Source organism: Hyaena hyaena, unplaced genomic scaffold (assembly GCF_003009895.1).
Source record: "Hyaena hyaena isolate Hyena2069 unplaced genomic scaffold, ASM300989v1 scaffold_989, whole genome shotgun sequence".
Classification (NCBI taxonomy): domain Eukaryota; kingdom Metazoa; phylum Chordata; class Mammalia; order Carnivora; family Hyaenidae; genus Hyaena; species Hyaena hyaena.
This window is the reverse complement of record NW_024081623.1, coordinates 494,613-510,452: the sequence shown is the minus strand read 5'-3', so window position 1 is coordinate 510,452 and position 15,840 is coordinate 494,613. Positions and strand designations below refer to the sequence as shown.

The following is a 15,840-nucleotide window of genomic DNA, read 5'->3' as shown; positions in this document are numbered from 1 at the left end:
GATTGACCCAAGTTGTATTCTTAGGTCCTGCCTCACCATGAACATGAGGCAGCAGGAAGGATTGCAATGAAAGAACCAGATGGATACCACCATCTGGCCCTGAGAAGACTCTAGAAATGACCCTGCTGGAAGGGACACTGACCACTGCCACTGCTGACGAGTAGCCAGCAGATGTGTGTAGACACAAAGTCGCCTCTAATACGCGGGCTTCATGGCAAATCCTGCTGGTCCAGAGAGCATAAGTGCCTACAGGGCAGACGACAACCAACCTGCCACATTCCTGCTCAGGAGCTACCAGGTGCCTGTAGCTCATACTGCCCACTTCTCCCCACGTATCTCGTTCAGAGGGAACTTTCTCCACTCACATATTTCATAACAAGAAAAGAACTAGTGCTGGATTTAGGAATACATTCTCTAAATTGGGGGGGGGGGGCTGTTGGCAGGGGGGAGGCAAACAACAAGCAGGTGAAGCATACACAGCAGAAAAACAATTACCTCTGGGAGCAGAAGAAAATTATAAACAAAATCACATGTAATCTGGACTATACATATAACATAATTTATTAATCCATTTTAACAACTATTCATTGAACACCAACTATGTTAAGTACTAAAGGAAAACTGAACGAAAGAGACAAGAATCTTCTACATTCATGGAACTTATGTTCTGGTGAAGGGTGAGGAGGAGCAGATAATAGACAGAATAAAGAAAATGTCTAGTATATTAGGTGGTGGCAACTGTTGTAGAAAAAAATTAAGCCAGGAAAGAGAACAGTGAGCTTGAGTTGAGACTGCAGTTGTAAACAGTGGTCAGAAAAAGCAAATCTGAAAAGGTGACATCCCAGAAATGATCTGAAGCCTGTAAAGCTACCAGGGATGCCAGTGGGTAAAAGAGCTCAGAGGTGACACTTGAGGAAATTTTTTAAATTAACAATAAACTCCTCTCATCACTCCTTTTCAACATCGTATTGGAAGTACAGTTGACTCTTGAACAACACAGGCCTTAGGGACAAAACCCCCTGCAGAGGGAAAAATCCATGTATAACCTTTGACTCCCCCCAAAACTTAACTACTTATAGCCTACTGTTGAAGCCTTACTGATAAAATAAATGGTCAATTGAGACATATTTTAAATATGTGTATTATATATTGTATTCTCAAAATAAGCTAGAAAAAAGAAAATGTTATTAAGAAAAAGAAAACGCAGTACAGTACTGTATTTTTTTTTAATCCACAAACAAGTGGACCTGCATAGTACAAACCCATGGTGTTCATGGGTCAGTTGTACTAGCTAATGCAATAAGACAAGAAAATAAAAAAGTAAACATATGGGAAATAAAAGGGACACACACATAAATGGCTTTGTTTGCAGATGATCATCTATGTAAAAATCCAAAAGAATCAGCAAAAAGAAAGAAGGAAGGAAGGAAGGAAGAAAAGAAACAAAACCGAAGGAAAAAAAAAACCCTCCTGGAATTTATAAGCAATTGTAGCAATGTTACAGGATATAAGGTTAATATACACAAGTCAATTGCTTTCCTATACACCAGCAATGAACAATTGGAATTTGAAATTTAAAACACAATACCATTTACATTAACACCAAAAAAATAGTTACTTAGGTATAAATCCAACAAAATATGCACAAGCAAGGAAAGCTGCAAAACTCCAATGAACAAAATCATAGAAAAATCAAATAAATGGAGAAATATCCACGTTAGTGAATAGGAAGACTCAATATTACCATGATGACTATTCTTCCCAACTTGATCTATAGATTCAATGCAATCCCAGTTAAAATCACAGCAAGTTATTTTGTGGATATCAACAAATTGATCTAAAGTTTATATGAAGAGGGGTGCCTGGGTGGCCCAGTCGGTTGAGCGTCCGACTTCGGCTCAGGTCATGATCTCATGGTTCGTGGGTTTGAGCCCCATGTCAGGCTCTGTGCTGACAGCCAGCTCAGAGCCTGGAGCCTGTTCCGATTCTGTGTCTCCCTCTCTCTCTGACCCTCCCCTGCTCACGCTGTCTCTCTCTCTTTCAGAAATAAATAAAACATTTAAAAATTTAAATAAATAAATAAATAAATAAATAAATAAATAAATGATAAAGTTTATATGAAGAGGCAAAAGACCCGGAATAGCCCACATGATATTGAAGGAGAAGAACAAACTTGGGTAGACGCCACTTGACTTCGAGGCTGACTGAAAAGCTACAGTGATTAAGACTGTGATGTTGATGGAAAGTAGACAAATCAATCAATGGAATAGAATAGAGAGCTCAGAAACAACCCACATAAATATGCTCTTTGTCAAAGGAGCAAACGCAAAACAATGGAGCAAAGGTCATGTCTTCACAAATGTTGCTGGAACAACTGGACGTCGCATGCAAATGAAGTGAATCTAGACACAGACCCCACGCCTCCACAGAGGCCAACTCAGAATGGATCCCAGACCTACGTGTAAAACACGAATCTGTAAAACTCTTAGAAGATAACATAGGAGAAAACCTGGATGACCTCAGGCGTGATGATGACTTTTTAGACATGACACCAAAGGCATGGTCCATGAGAGTAATAACTGGTAAGCAGGACTTCATGAACTTAAAACTTTTGCGAAAGACATTATCAATAGAATGAGAAGGTAAGTCACAGACAGGGAGAACATACTTGCAAAAGACACATTGGATAAAGAACTGTTATCCAAAATACAGAAAGAACTCTTAAGACTCAATAATAACAAAATAAACAACAGAACAAAACATTTTTTAAAATATTTTTTTGTTTGTTTAATTCTTGTTGAGGGAGAGAGAGACAGAATGTGAGTGCAGGAGGGGCAGAGGGAGAAGGAGACACAGAATCTGAAGTAGCTCCAGGCTCCAAGCTGTCAGCACAGAGCCAGATACGGGGCTTGAACTCACAAACTATGAGATCATGACCTGAGTCGAAACCAGACGCTTAACCGACTGAACCACCCAGGCGCCCCCAAAACAAAACATTTTTAAACAACAAAAAATGGTCCAGAGACCGTAACAGGCACTTCAGCAAAGAAGGTACACAGATGGCAGGCCCTACGTTGTCAGTAAATGCAAGTGAAAACAACGAGCTCCCTCTACACACCTGTTAGAATGGCCAAAATCTAGAACGCTGACATCAAACGCTGATGAGGATATGGAGCAACGGGAACTCTGTCGTTGCTGGGGGGAGTGCAAAATAGTGTAGCCGCTCTGGAAGACACTTGCCGGTTTCTTACACAACTAAAAAGACCGGTGGTCACCAGGGGTTGTGAGGGTGGGGGAAGGGATGACTAGACCGAGGATTTTAGGGCAGTGAAACCACTCTGTATGATACCATAACGGCGGATATATGTCACTACACGTTGGCCCACAGGGTGTACACCACCGAGACCAAACCCTGATGTGAACTGTGGACTTCAGTGATAATGTGTGTCCATGTAGGCTCCTGAACTGTTACAAATCTACCACTCGAAGGTGGGGGTGTTGCGAAGTGGGGAATCTATGAAGGGGGGCAGGGAAATCTCGGTACCTTCCTCTTAATTTTGCTGTAAACCTAAAACTGCTCTAAAAAATTCAGTCTTCTTTAAAAATCAATGATAAAAACAAAGAAAATTAAAATCTGACAACATTTGGGGGGGGTGGGAAATGGAAGAGAAATATAAAACCTTTACAGAAATAAAAGCCACCTGGGGCACCTGGGTGGCTCAGTCAGTTAAGCGTCCGACTTCGGCTCAGGTCATGATCTCACAGTTCGTGGGTTCAGGACCCGCATTGGGCTCTGTGCTGACACCTCACAGCCTGAAGCCTGTATCGGATTCTTTGTCTCCCTCTCTCTCTGACCCTTCCCTGCCTGTAACGTCTGTCTGTCTATCTGTCTGTCTGTCTCTCTCAGAAATAAATAAAACATTAAAAGAAAAGAAATAAAAGCCACCTTACAAACTTCAAAAAATAAGAACAACCATGGCTCAGGAACACAAAAGACAAGTTCAAGAAAAGCGCACAAAATGAAATGGAAAAGAACAGAGCTAAAAGCGATCTCTGAGAAGACAAGAGAGAAAAGGAACACAGACAAGCCAGAAGACAAGAGATGTGAGTGATATCACAGGAGAAAACTTTTCTGAAATAAATACATGCCAGGATCAAAAGTTTGAAACAACTGATGCCTGAAACTTAGCCAATCCATGTGCACAGGAAGTCAGCAGGCTTCAGAGGTGAAGACCCCTGAGAACATGGGCCTGGGGCCGGTCAGGTCAGCACACAGGAGGGCTCCTGGGGAACGCTGCGTGCATGCGCATCTGCGTCGCACCTGCTTCCCCAGGACAGCCCCAAGTGTGTAGAAGAGTTCAGGACACAACTGACCAACACACAGTTGGTCAAGGGATGGATGGGGCGTAAAAGTGCCACCCTGCTCCCTGGGGCCCATATAGCTCCCTTAGCTACCTTCCACACCAAAGGTTCGAGGCAAGAGCTGTGGTCACAGAGGACGCCAGGTTCCAAGTATCCCAACGAGAGTCCCCGGGAATTAGGTGTGGGGGCCACGCTGCCCACAAGGCCAGAGGGTTGGTGGCCATCGCACTAATCCAGGTAGGTTTCGTGGACAATGGGGGCCTGGGCTGGATTTGGCGGGATCGCAGACCATGGGCCATTGGAAGGTTTGTGAACGTGGGCACGAGTTCATGGACAGGAAGTGCCTGGGAGGCTACGCGCCCCCCGCCACCCGGAGCGGAGAGGAAACAAGACCCCAAGACCTGAGCCTCTGGGCCCTCCAGCTAGTCAGCTCCTGCTCCCTCACCTCTAGCCCCGTCGATTTGTGCTAGGGCTTCGCTAATCTAACCCCACCCTTGCAGGCTGTGTGATCCCAGACAAGCTGCTTAACCTCTCCGTGTGCCAGCGCCTGCTCCTAAATTTTGTTGTCAATATTATTTTGCTGTAATATCTGCAAACTTTTCCCCATTGTCTGCTCCTCAGTAACCCCCACCCCACACCTGATGGTGGGGTGGGGGTGGGGTCCCCTCTGTGCCCCTCCTCCAGCTCCAGGCCACTGGAACCGTACTAGGGACCCTCCTTACATCCCCTCCCTCAACTCCGGCGCTGAGCCCTGAAGGTCCCCCCCAACCCCTGCCCCCTGAGTTTTGTCCCCAACTCCTCTTTCAGAGACTTTTCTAATAGCTGCCTGGGGGTCCCCACCTCCAGCTGACCACCCAGCACATCTATGCCCAGCCCAACAGGAGTATAAAAGCGAAATGCTAACGCACCCCACTCAAGCTGCCGCAGCCTTTCCTTCAGACTCCGCAGGGCAGAGTCCAGGCTCCCCCCAGGAGCCGCCCACCTCCCAAGTAAGAGCCTAACTTCCCACCCACGGGGGCCCCAGGTTCTCAAACCTGATGGTGCACCAAAGCCCCCTGGAGGGGTTAAACATGGGTTCCCAGGCCCTGCCCCGCAGATGCCCCTACTGTCTGTTTTCTAGGTTCCCTGGATGTATCTTCCAATTGCTACAGACCCACCTCCTCCAGGAAGCCCAGCATCAAACCTCAGGCTTGAATCCTCGTTGTGCTACAGGGAAAGGGGAATTCTGGAGAGGACAGAGTGGAAGGCTTGTCACAGAGGCAGACGCGACTCCTAGCCTGGGCTCGAGAGTGCTGGTAACCGGTCCGGGCCATGGCCAGTCCCCCTGGCTGTGCAGGGGTTAGAGAAAGTACGCCCAGAATCCCAGACTTTCCAGGAACACTGAGCCACAGAAGAGGTCCACGGTGGGGAAGGGGTCCGCATGTCCCGAGGGAGGCTCGGCACAGCTTTGGGGCAGTGGAGCAGGCCGTCCCACCCCAGAAAAGCCCCCTCCACCCCTCTGCAGCCCCAGCCCACCTCTGGGGATACCCTACAAGCCCTTTGAACCCCAGCCTGCAGCCTCGAGGCTGGCTTCCCGAGGCAGGGCCCCAGGTAGACCCCAAATGGAGGGCGGGCCTAGGCCCGTGCCAGGCGTGTGCCTCCAGGTGAGCTCAGCGCCGCACAAACTTGTCTCCCAGGATTTTTCCACACAAAACACGTCTCCCAGGGAAGCAACCGGTCTGATGAGCTGGGCGTGCGGGCGTTCCCACCCCGCCCTCCTGGTGCCCCCGCAGTCCTGTCCTGCAGTGAGAGGCCTCCCCAGACAGACGCGCTGGGCCTGGGATGGAGCCCAGGACCCCTCAGCCTGCAGCAGTGGCCTCCGGGTTGAGCCACGGAGCCAGCAGGATCCGGACCCCCATCACGGTAGGTCTCCCATCACACCAGCCTCCTCGGCCCAGCAGTCCCCTCAGGCTTCACCTTGACCTTTCCAAGGACCCTCCCCTCCCTCTTGAGCCCATCCCCACCCTGCCCCTTCCTCTCCAACTCTGACCTCACTCCTAGACCTGCCTTCTGCCCCTGACCCCCTTCCTCACCCCCAGACCCCCCAGTCACCATTGCCACATGGGGCCACATTCCCTGAAAAGACTGATTGTAGATTAAGGCAAGCGTCTTCAGGGACCAGGGTGAAGGACTCCCGCGGGAGAGAGGAGGCTATCAGAGTGGGTCTCACAGTGACTCCTCAAGGGGGGCCCAGGAGGTACCTGAGGCCATTCAGCCCCCCGTCCCTCCAGCCTTGCCTGGCTCACCCCTCGCCCCTATCTGTCCACCAGGGGCCTAACCTGGACTCACTCCAGGCCTGCCCAGGAGGCCTTGCAGCGTGCTGGTCCAGCTGGATGGGAGCGCCCCGGGAGACCTTCTGGGGACAAGCCCTGAAAGGCCTGGGCCCCCTCCCCACCCCTGATGCCCACCCCTCCTGATCACTGTTCTGTCGGCCTCCTGGCTTCTCCCTCCCCTGACACACAGCCTGGCTCCTGCACCCCCAGCCTGGGCGGAGAGGCCCCTCTGAGTCAATGCCCTGTGGCAGTCTTGCCTACCCTGCCCGTCAGAGAGCTCTGTTGAGCTGAGCCCTGACTCACATGTAGGGAATGGATTTCTACCTCACAGCCTGGGGGGCAGAAGCCGGGGAGGGGTGACGGAGAGGGCCAAGCCAGCCCTTTGGAGGCCTCTGCAGAAGTTGGGAAGATGGGGGCAACTTCTGGGGTCTACAGGACAGAGATCTAGAGGGTCATGAGCCTAGGGAATGGGGCAGTCTATCTATATGCTTCTGGGGTCTCTTGGGCACCAAGGATTAAGGTCTACAGGCGCCTCTTCTACCGGAAAGCTCCCCCACTCCAAGCCCTTTGTCCTCAACCCTCACCCTTAGCACTGACCCCTGATTACTAATAGTGACCCTGGATGCTGACCTCTGCCTGGCTCAGGGTTAGCGGCTTGATTCGAGGGGCTACCCAGAGCCCCTGGTCACCCAGGGAGGGAAAATCCCTCCCCTTCAGACTCCTGGAGGTGGCTGGCCATAGGCTCCCTAGTGACCTAACCGGGCCCTTCCCTGACACTCAGGACAGCGGGGCCTGATTAGCCCACCCCTACTCCAAAGGCCCCCCTGTGGCTGGGAAACCAAGGCTGAGAACTAACATGGGCCCGGACCCCTGCTTCCCTGTCCCAGGATGGGCAGAAGGAATGGGGAGGCCAGGCCAGGACGTGGGGCCTGTTCTTCCGCCCAAATTCCACCTTAAGCAGGTGGTGGCCCCTCCCTCTCACCTGGCCCAGGTGTCCCCGCCCCCAGCCGAGCTCAGGGCTGGGCAGGCGTCTGTCTCCAGGCTGGCTCTGGGCGAGGCCAGTGGGGAGGGGACTTCAGGCACAGGACAGTGAAGACAGTTCAGGCCGGAGGAGGCCCCGGCAGTGGCCCAGGCCGGGCGCAGACCCAGCCCCGCGTGTCTGCCGCCATGCAGGACGGTAACTTCCTGCTGTCGGCCCTGCAGCCTGAGGCTGGCGTGTGCTCCCTGGCACTGCCCTCTGACCTGCAGCTGGACCGCCGGGGTGCAGAGGGGCCGGACGCTGAGCGGCTGCGGGCAGCCCGCGTCCAGGAGCAGGTCCGTGCCCGCCTCCTGCAGCTCGGCCAGCAGGCTCGGCACAATGGGACGGCGGAGCCCGAGGGAGCCACCGAGGTGGTCAGAGGTAAGCGGATGCCTGCAGGGTGGGTGCCGGGCAGTGGGAACGGCGGCGGTGGGCAGGCGGCCCCGGTGGGTGTGGTGGTACGAGGGCCAGAGGCCGTGGTGGAGCAGGCACTGGGGTTCAGCGCCCTGACTCACCGAGGCCTTGCACTGAGTCACCCGCCCTGCCCCGCCCGGTGTGGGAGAAGCCATGGGTGTGGCCTCCCACCCAGAAGGGACCCCCCGGGCCTTCCTGGCCAAGCAAAGCTGAGGTCCCCCCCTCCCCACCCCCTCAGCCCCGAGCGCCACTGGCACATGGCAGATCCGGCACACAGCAGGCCCCCCAGGCCTACCTCTATCAGCAAGACAGGCCACGCACACATCCGGCCCGGATAACACAGGCTCACACGCGGTCGCAGGCACGCAGACATACACGTCAGTCTCACAGAGGCACAAACACACTGAGACGCAGACACCCAGACTCCAGCGTCCCTCCCCACCGCCCTCCAGGCCCCAAGGGGATAAGCAGACAGAAACGTGAGGGGGCGGGTCTGGGAAACCTGGACTAGAGCCACCTGCCCGTCTGGACCAGGGTCCCCTGCGGAATTGCAGGGGAGGGCCCTGCAGGAGTGACCCAGATATTCTTGATGAGAACATCAGGTGGGGGGGTGCCCCTCAGTGCAGGCAGGCCCACTGTGTGGGAACCCTGGCTCCACCAGGGTGCGCGTGTGCAAATGCGTGAGCAAATGCACGAGCGCACATGTGTGTGGATGTGTGTGTGCATGTGGGCACATGTGTGTTAAAGGATCCCGCAGACACAGGAAGTTCAGAACGGTTGTTCTAGAAATGCCATTTCCTCCCTTGCCAGACTGCAACAACAGGGATCAAGGTTAGATAGTAAGGTGAACTTCCCAGGATGTCAGGAGCCAAGACGCCAGTTCTCACAGTGGTTCACATGACCTTTACAGGGCCTTTTCCCAGGACAGGTCTCCAGAGGCTGGCCGGTTAGGGAGAAGGGTCAGCTAGCATAGGGGCTGCCAGGGCAGCCTGGGTCCCTGGGTCTTCCCCTCCCTGGGCCTCAGCCTTGCTGGTGGCTAAGCAGTTGGGTGCCCAGGGGTCATGGGGTGGAGGAGGGAGCAGGGAGGGGTTAATTACCACCCTGGCTACCCTGCCAATTAGGGGGAGGATTATAATTTGGGGGTGGGAGTAAGGTCCCCAGGCTGGAGGTGTGTCCCCCAGGCTGAGCCTCACTAGCGTCAAAGGGTTAATAGCCCCTGCCCAGAAGCCTCATTAACCAGGGCGGGTCTGAGGAATGTGCTGGGAGGGGAGCCCCCCAGACCTTCTAGTTGGAAGAGACTGGGGGAGGGGCTGAGCCCCCCTCCCTTCACCCGCCTCATGATCCCTTTCAGCCACTCACCCTGCCCAGGCTCTCTGGGGACACGTGACTCTTCTCCCCCAAGATATGGCCCTAGCAGGGGCCCTGGCAGAGGCCGATCCCCTCAAGGCACCCCCTCCCTGCCCTCCGGAGATGCCAGGGTCCGCCTCACCTCAGTCCATTCTGTTTCGCCTTGGTCTGATCTTCACCCAACAATTCTTGGTGTTTCCAGCTCATGCACCTGTTGTCTATCAAACCAGCCACCCATCTGTCCATCCGCTTCTCCTTGCGATGGTCTGACCAGCCCTCCCTCCTCCTCCTCCACCTCCCCATCCCTCACCCACCCACGTCTGTCCACTTACCACGGAGTGGGGCTGGCACCAACACCTTCAACTTCTGTGTGGCTGGATGGGGCGGGCATGGCTTTTCCAGGTGGGACGGAGGACTGTGTGTCCTTGGCTAGTGCAGCATCACTCCCGGGCGACCACAGCAGAGGATGGGCTCACAGGCGTCAGTGTGGCTTCCTGGAGGAGGGGGTCAGGCATGTGCCCTGGCAGGGACCAAAGAGCTAATGGAGTCCCTGGAACATTTCCCAGGCATCCAGGAGGGGGTGGTGAGCGTTATCTGTCCCCCAGCACAGCTGGAGGACCAGGGGTCTGTGGGAGAGTTCCAACCAGGGCTGGCCACCATTGTCCCTGTCGGCAGGCACATCCCGTGGTCAGTACCACACCCTGCAGGCTGGCTTCAGCTCCCGCTCCCAGAGCTTCGGTGCGGACAACACCTCTGTGAGTACATCGTCTCCAGCCCCAGGAGGGGCTCTTGGGGGAGGCTCTGGGGGGGAGCGGGGAGCTGCGGGGGGGTGGGGGGGCTGGTGCCAGGTGAGCCTCCAGGACCCGCTCACTGCTCTCTTCCCTGCCCACAGACCTTCCGGCCCATTGCCAAGCCTGCCTACAGCCCTGCCTCCTGGTCCTCCCGCTCAGCTGTGGATGTGAGCTCCAGTCGAAGGCTGAGTTCCGCCCACAACGGGGGCAGCACCTTTGGGGTTGCAGGGTACGGGGGAGCCCAGCCCGCCGTGCCCATGCCCACCCGGCCCATGTCCTTCCACGAGCGTGGCGGGGCAGGGGGCCGGGTGGACTATGACACCCTGTCCCTGCGCTCGCTGAGGCTTGGGGCCGGGGGCCTGGACGACCGCTACAGCGTGGTATCCGAGCAGCTGGAGCCCCCGGCTGCCTCAGCCTACAGGGCCTTTGCCTATGAGCGCCAGGCCAGCTCCAGCCGGTCAGGGGGCTTGGATTGGCCGGAAGCTGCTGAGGGGCCGCCCAGCCGGACAATCCGGGCGCCAGCCATGCGGACCCTGCAGCGATTCCAGAGCAGCCACCGCAGCCGTGGCGGGGCCGGGGTGGAGCCTGTGGCGCGAGCACCATCTGTGCGCAGCCTGAGCCTGAGCCTGGCCGACTCCAGCCACCTGCCAGATGTGCGTGGACTGGACAGCTACGGCAGCCACCGCACTCTGCAGAGGCTCAGCAGCGGGTGAGCTGGGCTTGGGGAGGGCGCTTCTGCCACAGCCCTGGCCCGTCCCCAGGATCAGCCTGACCCCTCCTATTGCCCCCCCCCCACCACCATCTCTACAGATTTGATGACATCGACCTGCCCTCAGCAGTCAAGTACCTCATGGCCTCAGACCCCAACCTGCAGGTGTTGGGAGCAGCCTACATCCAGCACAAGTGCTATAGCGATGCAGCAGCCAAGAAGCAGGTGACCAGATGCCCCTGCTGGTGCCCCCTGTGGCCTGCTGGTCCGTGGACACCCCTGGTGACCACCCTCATTGATCCCCCACTTGTCGTTAATTTCTGGTCCCCAACAACCCCTCACTGGTCCCCACACTGACTGGGCGGGCAGACCCCCATTTGGCCCAGAGCCTCCCCAGCAGAGGAGGGGCAGGGGGAAGAGATGTGCATACACACACCTGTGCACCTCTGCACACACTTGCATCCACCTACACGCATCTGCACACATCTACATACACCTGTATGTGCACCTCTGCACACACCTGCACACATCTGCATATCCACCTGCACACATCCGCACACAAGTATCTGCACACACCTACATACACCTGTGTACATCTGTACACACCTGCATACATCTGCACATTTGCACACACCTGCATCCACTTGCACGCATCTGCACACATCTACATACATCTGTGTGCCTCTGCACACACCTCTACACACCTACACATCCACCTGCACACACCTGTGCATCCACCTGCACACATCTACACACACCTGTGTACAACTGCACACACTTACACCTGTGCACATCTGCACATCCACATAAACCTATATACATCTGTACACACCTGCGCATGCCTGCGTACACCTGCATGTCTCCATCATCAGTACACGCCCTCACATGCTTGCACCCATCTGCACATGCCTGTGGGGTGTGCACACATGTGCTAACACCCACATGTCTGTGTGTGCAGGCCCGCAGCCTTCAGGCTGTGCCCAGGCTGGTGAAGCTCTTCAACCATGCCAACCAGGAGGTGCAGCGCCATGCCACGGGTGCCATGCGCAACCTCATCTACGACAACGCGGACAATAAGCTGGCCCTCGTGGAGGAGAATGGCATCTTCGAGCTGCTGCGCACGCTGCGCGAGCATGACGATGAGCTGCGCAAGAACGTCACAGGTGCCCTGCGACCCCACGCCTTCCCTTTCTCCATTCTGTTTTCCTCATCCCCCCTTCCACTGGTCCCCACGACTGTTCCTGTGGCACGTGTCTGCAGCTAGCTTCCAGCCCCCAGGCCCTGTGTCCCCAAGCACTGTCTTGCTGCTGTGTCACAGCCCTGTGACCTGCAGGTCGCAGGCTGGCTCTCTCCATGGGGCTCTTGCGTGAGGCTCCAAATGCCAGGTGGGGCCCTAGGAGAGGCTGGGAGCCTCATCCCCACCCTCCCTGAAGGAGCTGGGGCGGGGGGGCTAGTGGGCTATCGCTGACCATGGCCACGGCCGCTCCTGCCCCAGGGATCCTGTGGAACCTGTCCTCCAGTGACCATCTGAAGGACCGCCTGGCCAGGGACACACTGGAACAACTCACAGACCTGGTGCTAAGCCCCCTCTCGGGGGCCGGGGGACCACCCCTCATCCAGCAGAATGCCTCTGAGGCTGAAATCTTCTACAATGCCACGGGCTTCCTCAGGTGTGCTGGGTGAGGGGGCAGCGAGCTGGGAGAGGCCAAGACGGTGGCCATGGGGAAAGAACTGGGTGCCTGGAAGGGGGAGGGGAGGCCTGGAGAAGGGGGATGTTGAGTGCCAGGTCTGAGTGGCAAGGCGGAGCTGGCCAGGGCGGCTGCAGAAGCAGACAGGCCACGCCAGGTATGGGTGCTGGCACAGAAGTGGGACAGCAGCTGGGCATGGCTGACTCGTCGGTTGGCAACAGGCCCTGGGGGCTGCAAGCTCAGGTTTCGTTAAATCATAACCTCCGCTCTGGACTTGGAAGGGTGGATGGGGGATGGGCAGGCAGAGGAGCAGCAAGTGCCAAGGAGTGGGGCCCAGTTCAGGGGAAGGAGGTGACTGGGGGCCAGGGGCTCGCCCCTCGGGTTGGGTTCCCACCGGGGGGTCTCTGGTCTGCCTCCATCCACAGGAACCTCAGCTCAGCTTCCCAGGCCACTCGACAGAAGATGCGTGAGTGCCATGGGCTGGTGGACGCCCTGGTCACCTACATCAACCACGCCCTTGACGTGGGCAAGTGTGAGGACAAGGTGAGGGGCGGCCATTGCCAAAAGGTCCTGGGGGGTTCTGGCCCACTCTGACCATGGTCCGCCCTCTGCAGAGTGTGGAGAACGCAGTGTGCGTGCTGAGGAACCTGTCCTACCGCCTGTATGATGAGATGCCGCCATCTGCCCTGCAGCGGCTCGAGGGCCGGGGCCGCAGGGACACAGCTGGGGCGCCGCCCAGTGAGGTGGTGGGCTGCTTCACGCCTCAGAGCCGGAGGCTTCGAGAGGTGGGCACAGGCCTGGGCAGCTGGGGGCAGGGCCCCTGGCCTGAGCCCAGCTGACCCTCCACACCTCCCACCCAGCTGCCCCTCACGGCCGATGCACTGACCTTCGCCGAGGTGTCTAAGGACCCCAAGGGTCTCGAGTGGCTGTGGAGCCCCCAGATCGTGGGGCTGTACAACCGGCTGCTGCAGCGCTGTGAACTCAACCCACACACCACCGAGGCAGCCGCGGGGGCGCTGCAGAACATCACCGCGGGCGACCGCAGGGTGAGGACCCATGTTGCCCTGGGGACACGACGGGGAATGAGAAGAGTGAGGAGCTCTCTAGCTCAGTCTGTTGGGGCAGGACGACACACCCAGGAGGAGGAGCCAAAGCCCAAGAGGGAGGGACAGGACATGCAGCCAGAGGTGTGAGGGGCCGGGGACAGAAGGGACAGCCGGGAGTGTGAGGCCAGTGTCCCAGAGGGTACAGGCCCCAGGGACCCCCGAGGATTTAGGGAGAGGCGGAGGCGGGGCCGACCCAAGTCACCTGTGATGAGGCTCCTGGCTGGGCTGTGAGGGCAGACACAGGGTGAACAGAGCAGGTGAGAGGCAGTGGGGCCCAGTCCTGTCTCAGGATTCTGGGGAGAGAGAGGGAGAGGGACAGAGAAAAGACCCAACCTGGAGCCTGGGCCACGGGGCTGGGGCTCCACCCGCGCTCACCAGCTCCGCTCCTACGCGCAGTGGGCGGGCGTGCTGAGCCGCCTGGCTCTGGAGCAGGAGCGCATCCTGAACCCACTGCTGGACCGGGTTCGGACTGCGGACCACCACCAGCTCCGCTCACTGACCGGCCTCATCCGAAACCTGTCTCGGAACGCCAGAAACAAGGACGAGATGTGTGAGTCGGGCCATCCTGAAGCCTGGGCTCTGCCCTCACCCTGCCTAGCTGGGCTCACCCCTGGGTTTTCTCTTCTGCTGCCCATTTGGGTGGCCCTCTGGCAAGCTAGAGCTGGGCGAATAGATGGAGGGCTCGGGGGTGGGCAGGCAGCCAGAAGTGGATGTGGAGGCCGCCTTCCTGACCTCCCCACAATCCTGGCCTCCTGGCAGCCACGAAGGTGGTGAGTCACCTGATTGAGAAGCTGCCTGGCAGCGTGGGCGAGAAGTCTCCCCCTGCCGACGTGCTGGTCAACATCATAGCCGTGCTCAACAACCTGGTGGTGGCCAGTCCCATCGCCGCCCGAGACTTGCTCTACTTTGACGGGCTCCGAAAGCTGGTCTTCATCAAGAAGAAGCGGGACAGGTGAGGCCCCTCCGGCACCCTCCCCCCACCGGTGGCCTAGCTGATCACCCTGCTGACCCCTGCTCCTCCACCCGCCCCCAAGCCCTGACAGTGAGAAGTCCTCCCGAGCAGCCTCCAGCCTCCTGGCCAACCTGTGGCAGTACAGCAAGCTCCACCGAGACTTCCGGGCGGTATGTTCTGGCGATCCAGGGCAGGCAGGGCGGCCGGTGTCGGACCCGGGGCTGGACATCAGGTGGCAGGGAAGGGACCCGGGAACTCATATGGAATAGGAGACTCGGGAAGTGGGGAACATGAGAAAGGAGACCAGAGCCCCAGGGAGGGGGGGGGGCCTGAGGACAGCGGCCCGCGGGCATGAACCCTGACTCTGGGCCCCCTCTCCACTGCAGAAAGGCTATCGGAAGGAGGACTTCCTGGGCCCATAGGAGGGGCCTTCCTGGAGGAAGATGCAACATGGCCTAGCCTCCAAGGGACAGGCTCAGCTATGCACTGCTCGCTGGCCAGCCTGGGAGAAGGCTGATGGCCTGGGGCTGCTCATGGGAGTCCCGTGTGCAACTTTGCAGGGGCCTGGGCACCAGGGAGGGGGCGAGGGGGTTGTTTCAGGGATTTGGATTCTATAGGGCAGGGGGTGGGGCAGGGCTTGAGGCTGCTCAGGTGTGTGGGGTGGTGACGAAGTCACATGGGCAGAGGTGGTGAGCTGCCAGCGCTGGGAATAAAGATAGCCATGAACACATCCCTGCAAGATTCTTTGGCTGGCTCGACACGGGGGTCCAAGCCAGGAACTCAGCAGTGTCCCTGAGCACAGCAGCGCCTGCCCCTGACGATACTGACACCCAGAGCTCACTCAGAGGCTTCTCCAGGTCAGGGTGCCCAGGACAAGGAGAAGAGGAAATGGGGCACACAGCAGGGGCAGCCCGGAGGCCAACTGAGGCACAAACACAACAGACCTGGGGACCGTGTGCACAGAGGGGTGGCCACTCCTGGGAGAGCTTGTGACCTCTCCTGGCTTCAGTGCTGCCCTGCTGGGCTGTACCCATAGGGCAGACGCACCCAACACTTCTCTCTGCCCTGCCTCACGGGGCCTGGGGGTGTCCTGACCAGGGACTCACACTGTCTGAGTTCCAGGAACCCATGTCACCAAACC

General features: G+C 57.3%; 1 protein-coding gene across 1 annotated transcript; it reads left to right on the top strand.

Annotated features, from left to right (window-relative positions):
* Positions 1-7,703: 7,703 nt before the first annotated feature.
* On the top strand, positions 7,704-15,389 carry PKP3 (plakophilin 3). The gene is made up of 13 exons (XM_039221491.1): positions 7,704-8,073; positions 10,129-10,208; positions 10,346-10,953; positions 11,055-11,178; positions 11,912-12,116; positions 12,449-12,623; positions 13,067-13,184; positions 13,256-13,426; positions 13,502-13,687; positions 14,144-14,297; positions 14,507-14,699; positions 14,782-14,869; positions 15,086-15,389. Exons 1-13 carry the CDS (start codon positions 7,842-7,844, stop codon positions 15,119-15,121), a joined length of 2,370 nt encoding a protein of 789 aa, XP_039077422.1. The 5' UTR covers positions 7,704-7,841; the 3' UTR covers positions 15,122-15,389.
* The last annotated feature ends 451 nt before the right edge of the window (positions 15,390-15,840 follow it).